This window comes from Callospermophilus lateralis, unplaced genomic scaffold (genome assembly GCF_048772815.1).
Source record: "Callospermophilus lateralis isolate mCalLat2 unplaced genomic scaffold, mCalLat2.hap1 Scaffold_1712, whole genome shotgun sequence".
Taxonomy (NCBI): domain Eukaryota; kingdom Metazoa; phylum Chordata; class Mammalia; order Rodentia; family Sciuridae; genus Callospermophilus; species Callospermophilus lateralis.
In genome coordinates, this window is record NW_027512784.1 from 119179 (window position 1) to 127287 (window position 8109).

Below are 8109 nucleotides of genomic sequence, written 5' to 3' on the forward strand. Positions count from 1 at the left end.
TGACCACCAGGCTCAGCCCACAATAGATCTCTGACGTGTTCCTCAGACTCCCAAGGTAGTCACCTTACCAGCAGAAAAGGATGCTTCAGGCCCACAGACTGGAAGGGGTCAGTCCACATTTGGGCAGCTGCCTTTGTGTTGGCCTGTGACAAAACAGCACCTCATGGCAAGACTGCCCACCTGGTGGCCATGTGATGGAGGAGGGGAGGGGCCTGTCCCACACTCCCCATTGGGGCACACCCCAGGGAGCCTGAGGACCTCACTGGGCCCACCTCTTAAGGACCCACCACCACACGCCACATTGCGCCAGGCTGGCAACAAAGGCTGTACACGTGGGCTTTAGGGACACTGGGATCAACCTCAGCACCTATCTCCCGGGCAGACCCTCATCCCCACCTGTGACGACTGGCTAGTACTTTACTGAGACACCTTGGAAGATATTAGGCAGAAAAGCTTCCTGGATAATTTCTCCTGACTGATTTTGAAAGGTATGCATTTATTTTTGCATATAATTTATCATTTTTGTTTTTGTTTTTGTTTTATAGAGTTGTTGAAAAAACAAAGAGGTGAGTGGTGTTTGCTTTCATTTTGGCGAAAAATGTCATAGAAAAGTATATTTGATCTACTAAAAAATATATTCATGATTGTTTTCCATAGAATAAACTATCAATATTCTAAACTAGTCTTTATATAATTACTTATCAGCTAAAATTCATATTTGGTAGTATAATCATTTATACACTGCACAAACTTTTTCCATTTTAAATAAGTTACAGTGAGACACATTTGTTCTAACTTTTATCAGGTTTGTAAATGTGTTGTTATTTTCAAAGTTCTTATTAATTTTAATGTTTTTGGTTTTATTGGTTTATTTTCATGAATAAATGATAATTGTGTATACTTACGAGTTTTTGTTCTACCATTTCTTCTGTTTATAAAATAACTTCAGAGTTTGATTAATTTTCACACTTCTTTTCTTCTAACTCTTCATTGCTATTTTATGATATTTAATCATAACTGGTGTTGTATTCTGTGACAAGCTGTCACATACACAGACAGCATTTGACTTCTCCAAGGGTCTCTCGTTTCTTGGCAGAACATGTTGACTTGTACTAAGAACATGTCTTGTACTAAGACACTTGTACTAAGACATGCATAACTTTGACAGTTTCTCTGTATTCAGGGACTTTTTTTTTTCTTTGCACTCACCTTTGTTTTGCTTGGTTTTTGATGTCTCTCAACCTTGTTCTTCCAGGGGGTGTTTGTCTAGTGAGCCAGTGCCCTCCAGGACTTTGCACTTGCTACTTGTCCTCTTTCCCAGGAGATGCCCTTTTGTGGTCATTTCCAAGTGCACTCTGCTCCCCCATGATGCTGGCCCTTTTGAGCTAAGGGAGGGGTCTGAGTGTCCTCCAGGCCCTGAGCTGTGTGGACACTGGACTTCCACTGCATGCAGCTCTGCAACTGTGGAAGGAGGGATGCCTCTCCTCTTCCTGTGAGTCCCAGTGAGCACCCTGCTCAGGGTGCTCGGTGCACAGCCCTCAGCTGTAGGAAGAGTGGCCTTCTCTGCAGCATGTGCTGTGTTTGCTTTTATTTGCTCTTTATTTTTCAGAACACCAAGGAGAATACCAAGGAGACTTGAGCTCTTTTAAATTTCTTGGTCCAGAGCTAACTAGTCTTACAACATCTGAACTTAACAGAACTTCAGGGTTCAAGATCATTCCTTTATGTTCACTGATCTCAAAGATCAGTGAAGACATCAAAGACCTGCACTTGATGCCACTGGCTGAGGTAGATTATCTGAGAATAGGAGCCAAGGACACTTTCTAACATAGTATTGTTTTTGTGTGTTTTGTTGCTTTGTACAGAGAAAACAGAAGACGAGAATGGTAAGTGACAGCTCCATTTAACTCATAAATTGTGGAATATTAGAATATACCACACTTGATGTTCTTTTATTATAGCAAGAAAGCCTTATGTGCAGACACACCAAATGACCTAAAATAGTATTTTAAGACAACCACAATATCTTTCTTCCATATTTCAAAAAATACATATAAGTATGTGTAGGATGATGAAAGTTGTTAGGTGTAGACGGAGAAAAGGGGATAGCACATGAACTGAAACAAGATGTGGCGGAGCCCGTGATTCTTCCAATGCAAACCAGAAGTGGCCAAGGGATCCTGCTGCAGAGACCCAGGGAAGGCTGTGAGGAGGACAGGTGAGCCAGGTGATCTCACTGCAGAGACCCAGGGCAGGCTGTGAGGATGACGGGTGAGCCTGGTGATCTCACTGCAGAGACCCAGGACAGGCTGTCAGGAGGACACGTGAGCCAGGTGATCTCATTGCAGAGACCCAGGACAGGCTGTGAGGAGGACAGGTGAGCCAGGTGATCTCACTGCAGAGACCCAGGGCAGGCTGTGAGGATGACAGGTGAGCCAGGGGATCTGGCTGCAGAGACCCAGGGCAGGCTGTGAGGAGGAGAGGTGAGCTAGGTAACCTGCTGGTCAGGTGATCTCACTGCAGAGACCCAGGACAGGCTGTGAGAAATACTGTTGGGCCAGGTGATCTGGCTGCAGAGACCCAGGGCAGGGTGTGAGGAGGACAGGTGAGCCAAGTGATCTGACTGCAGAGACCCAGGGCAGGCTCTAAGGAGGGTAGTGGTTGGAAACAGCATCTGCTGGCCACGTGTAAAAGTGCTCAAGGAATGGAATTTTGAACATTGGCTTTGAAAATGAGCAAATCATTGACGTTCTCATGTGCAAATGTTATCACAAGTAGATATTGAATTCTAAACATATTTTTTCTTGTTGGTGGAGAACAAGTTAGATGTTGAACAGCTACAATCTTAAAGAAAAAAGAAGGAACCCAATTAGGGACATGCTCTCATCTAAATAAATAGCTCTAGAGAGTCAACAAATAATAATGTAGCTTTGGTGTTTCACCTTCAAAATCTCAATACATTCATTTTTATTATTTTTAGAAATCTAATAGTTTGCTATTTCGTAATGAAAACAGTTCTAGTACAAGGGAGAATTTCTGTGTGACCCAAGTTTTCTTTTTTTAACTTCAACTCCTTATTCATTCACTCACTCTTTCATTTACTCTCAGAGCGAGAGAAGTAATTGATAGTTAGGCTCTTGTTTTCTTTTTAGATGAATTATGGTGTCAGAATATACAGGTTTAAATTATGTCTCCATATCTAATCAGTTCCAAGACCGTGCAGATGCTTAGCCTCCTGGGACACAGTTTCCACCTGTCTCATGGCTGTAATAATGTCAGCTGTGATCTAGGGTCATTCTCAGTGTTGGACAGGTGCCTCAAAACACCTCCACAGAGTTCCAGACACTGTGGTTGCTATGGCCAGCCTCGTGGTGTGGTGGCTGAGCTGGGAGAAGAGGTTCTTGTCCTGTGCAGTATCTGGACCCTGGGAACCAAAATGAACCTACTGAGTTTTCTGTGAAAAGAGCAGAGCCGCCCCGTTCATACTGTCATGAGACCACAAGGCACCATCAGCCTGGTGGCCTCTTCCCCCTTTCCTGCTCTAGGTACACTGACCCAGTCAGAACCTGAAATAGTCATAAAATATTATATTTGGCTGCCACAAATGTCATATGACCAAAGCCTTAACTTATCATGTAGAATAATAAAAGAATCATTTGATATTAAAGTTACATTATCAGTATTGTCTGCCAATTCTCTTTTCTTGTTTTATTTTCAGCTAAATTAGAAGAAGAATGCGGTAAGTCTTATTCGGCATTTTATGTCTCACTGGCTCATTGTCTTTAGGAAGGTACCTCCACAGGTAAGCCATAAACGTGACAGTCTCAGGTTTACCCAGGAAATTGGCTGATCTGATGAACCTGGATGAACTGTGCTTCTGCTCTCAGTGGCCAATTCACAGTTCTGGGGATATCACAGTTTCAGGGAAGAGTAGCTCCAGGCGCAGCATGCCTTCACTAGAGCCCCTGGGGCAAGACATTTTCCCTTCAGCTGATGCCCTGCCCAAACAGAGAACTGGCCTCTCCCTAGGTACCCACCCCATGGACATAAGAGGGAAGAGGCTGCCCAACAGGACCCCACCCCATTGAGGAAGGAGACTGCCCACCAGGTTCCCACCCTACAGATGGCAGATACTGCCCACCAGGCCACCACCCCATGGAGGGAGGAGGCTGTCCACCCGGCTTGTGCCATGCTCAGCTTTCCCAGAGCTGTTCTTCCCATGTCCTCCAGCCCTTGAGGACACTTCTGCATTACAAAGAGCACAGGACATTCCTGAGGGCTCACACACAATGTTTCTCATCTTGGACTTGAGGAGAAATTAAGATTAAATGGTTTGGGCCTGGATGATTTCCCAGCTCACCTCACTCTGGCTGCAAAGTCATGTTCAGGTTTTTCTCTTTTTTACTAAGAGAAGATTTCTGTCAAATGAAGTTCATCACATGTGCCTAAGCCCCACCCCCCCCCCCGCCCCCGTGCAACATACACCTCAGGCCCCCATCCAGAAATAACTCACATCCATTTGCATTTCCAGTTTGTCTACTCAACTGATCTGAGCAGAAATGAATTAGTATCTGGTTTAAATAAGGAAAATATTTGAATGGATTTTGCCAACAATGCAAAGAACCAGATCTTCTGCTATCACAAAACAAGAAACCTGACCACTAAAGAAGCAAAGCATTTAACTTTAGTGCTTAACTGTAGTTGGGCCACAGAACGGCTGGGTTGTAGCTCCATGGTACAGCTCTTGCCTGACATGCACAAGGCCCTGGCTTTGATCCCCAGCACTGAAAAACAGAAGGATAAAAAAAAAATGTAGCAAAGATATTGCTAAAGAAGTAGTAGAAGGGATGATTCAGGAGAGGTAGACAGCACTCAGGGCATGAAGTCCTCACGTTTTTCCCCTGGATGGTGAACAAAAGGAAGAATTCTGAATCAAGAGAGACTGAATCTGCTGAAATCCCAGGAATTCCATTTCCACCACTAGGGTGATGATCATGGAAAATACATAACGATTTGGGGGAGAGTGTGGAGACAGTGAGGAGGCCTTGCTACGTAGGCTTTAGGAGCAGGTGGTGAGGTGGGGTGCAGCCAGAGACCCCACACATGGTGGGCTTTTATTCCTTGGGCCTCACACTCCAGAGCTCTCACCTGATGTCCACCAACATCCTCCAAGACCCAGAGAGCCATGACCTAGGATTAAACATCTGGAAATTTCAGAAATTCATATTTTTTACGTCTTTCCTTTTTAGGTAGAGTCAAAAAAGAACTTGGTAAGTTATGTTTCTCTGGTGGGTTGAATTTAGAACGAGCCAGCATCCCTCAGGATATTGACCTTGCTCTGTTATTTCTCGCAGCACATAGAAAACGCCTTGCGGAAGCTGGTGAGTAAGACCAGTGACCTCACTGCTGACCTGCTGTACCCCCACCCTGCCCAGTGGCTCAACTAACTGTGCATGTCTCTATCTCATTTTAGAACTAAAGAAGATTCAAAGATTTGCAGGTAAATATGATGGGGAAAAAATGTGTGGCCAGGATGACTTTTGCCTTGCCATCTAACCTCTCTGAATTACCTCAGAAGATAAAAAGATTTTGCTCAAATAATCCATAAGACACATTTCAACTCTCAAATAACTTGATTCTGGAAATATGAACTTGCTGGTAAGTAACCAAATTACTGTCTGGGAAAGATCTTAGGAAACTGCCTTAAACAAATACACCAGGTGTGCCCAGCAGAGCTGTGGTGGGACCTCCTCATTCTGAAATGCAGCTTCTAAATCTGGGCAAGAAAAAGTCCTCACTGTCCTGATCCCACCCACACCACCACCTCGGATCTTCCAGAGCCAGAGATGATTGATGCAGCAGGGATTTGGTCACTGTCCCCTCTGCTCTCAAAGCCTCCGCCTGTCACGTCCACACCCCCTCTGCCACATCTTCATGTGCCATTTCCTCCTGTCTGCAAACAAACACACGCAGGAGATTCGCCCACGATCTCTCCTGATGCAACACCTTGGTGCCTCCTGTCACATTTCCTTTCCTTTACAGCAACACTTCCCTGAATAGTTGTGAATACACGCTCTCTCTCCATTTTCCACTCTCTGATTTCTCTCCTTCTTATCCAGAAAAAGGCCAAGATCCCGAGCATGATCTCTCCTCCAGAGGCAAGGGCCAGTGTCCTGGTCTTTGGGCTTTCTCCTGGCATTATCCCTCTGAAACATCCTTATTCTTCTGCTTTGCTTTGCCTATACCCTTGCCAGGCATAATAGTCCTGGGGCAGACATGGCAGAGGCACTCTGAGGTTGCTAAAGTCCAATCCCAAGGTGAGGGCAGTGTCCAGTCTCAGCCCTGCCCTTGCACCTGAGGGTAACCCTGCAAATCCCTTTCAGGTTGAGGTCTCTGGAGATGTTATTTCCCAGGAGGAGATTTGGGGATGGAAGGCACCACGGGCAAGTGTGTACTGCTGGGGTCTGTGTTGTCTCTTTGGATCTCGGCCATGCGCTTAGCCCTTTCGCACAGGCAGACTGCTCTCTGAGTTGCCTGACAGTTAATGGGTACACTTCCTTCCCCTGCAGCAGACATAACACTGGATGCAGCCACTGCTCACCCTTACCTGGCCGTGACAGATGATGGGAAATGTGTGACATATGTGCCCGAGAGGCAGGACGTTCCCGACAACCCTGAGCGATTTGACACACTGGTGGGCGTGCTGGGTCGAAACCGCTTCTCTGGCGGAGATCACTACTGGGAGGTGGGAGTGGCAGGCAAAAGCATGTGGGCCGTCGGGCTGTGCTTGGAGTCTGTCAGGCGGAAGGGCCAGTACACCAAGGCCTGTCCTGAAACCGGCTTCTGGATTCTTCGCCTGCAGAATGGCGAGTGCTCGGCTTTTGCCACACCCCGCACAGTGGTTACCCGAGAACCCCTCTCACGGCTGGGGGTTTTTCTGGAGTACGAAAAAGGGTTGATCTCTTTCTACAATGTCACTGAGTTTGTCATTCTCTTCACCTTCAAGAGCAACTTCAAAAGCGAGCCACTGAGGCCCTATTTCTACCCTGGGACTGTCAGTGCCGAAAAGACAAATGGCCTTAGCATCCTGAAGGTGTGAGCGGTTACCTGCAGGTCCCCACAGCACAACTGCACCAGGCCACAGCGGCCAGCCACAGGGACCACGGTGGTGCACAGGCATGCCCCTCCTGAACTCTGAAGAGCAGGGTGCTTGCGGTGTCCTGCATGCTCACTCTTAGCTTTGTGGGAAACTAGGGGCAATCTTCATTGATCCTCTAGGTCCCCAGGCCCTCCTGAGCCCCTTTCCTGTGATTTCTTTGGGCTTTAATAAATAACAAGTTCTCCACTTTTTCCTGGATTTGAGTTTGAAGTTCTGAAAATAGTTGGGGGATTCCTTAGCAGAATCAGTGCTGTGCACTTCTCATCACACAACACACAGACTTGCAGGTGTTTCTCTGTCACTGAGGATAAACTGTGGACTTTTCAACACCACATGCTAATGACTTTGATTGCCATCACCACACCAGAATCAGATCTTGAACATGACATCACATTTAATGTTACCGAGTAAAACCGAGTACTGTCAACAACAGACTAACCCATTTGCAGGTGGCCTGCAGTGCTGTAGGTGGTCTTCCCTGTGGGGCTGTAGGTGGTCTCCCCTGTGAGGCTGTAGGTGGTCTCCCTGTAGGTGGTCTCCCCTGTGAGGCTGTAGGTGGTCTCCCTGTTTGCGAATGTCCTATGGTGCTGTCGGTGGTCTCCCCTGCGATGCTGTCGGTGGTCTCCCTATATGCAGGTGGACTGTGGCGCTGTCGGTGGTCTCCCCATTTGCAGGTCTCCCCATTTGTGAATGTCCTATGGTGCTGTAGGTGGTCTCCCCTGCGATGCTGTCAGTGGTCTCCCTATTTGCAGGTGGACTGTGGTGCTGTAGGTGGTCTCTCCATTTGCAGGTGGCCTGTGGTGCTGTATGTGGTCTCCCCTGCGCTGCTGTAAGTGGTCTCCCCATTTGCAGGCTGCCTGTGGTGCTGTTGGTGGTATCCCCTCAGATCCTCTGTCACATGGCTCTGAACTGTGCCTCCCAAATGCAGCCGATGCCCCTCTGCCTGGTCC

The 8109-nt window shown here is 46.9% G+C and overlaps 1 protein-coding gene across 1 annotated transcript in view; it reads left to right on the plus strand.

The window, feature by feature from the left end:
• LOC143388343 (butyrophilin subfamily 1 member A1-like) overlaps window positions 1-7099 on the plus strand; it is a 57457-nt gene extending 50358 nt beyond the window's left edge. The window contains exons 6-7 of the mRNA XM_077108150.1: window positions 3719-3739; window positions 6570-7099. Of these exons, the coding sequence (XP_076964265.1) occupies window positions 3719-3739; window positions 6570-7099 (551 nt within the window). The remainder of the gene's footprint in view (window positions 1-3718; window positions 3740-6569) is intronic.
• The last annotated feature ends 1010 nt before the right edge of the window (window positions 7100-8109 follow it).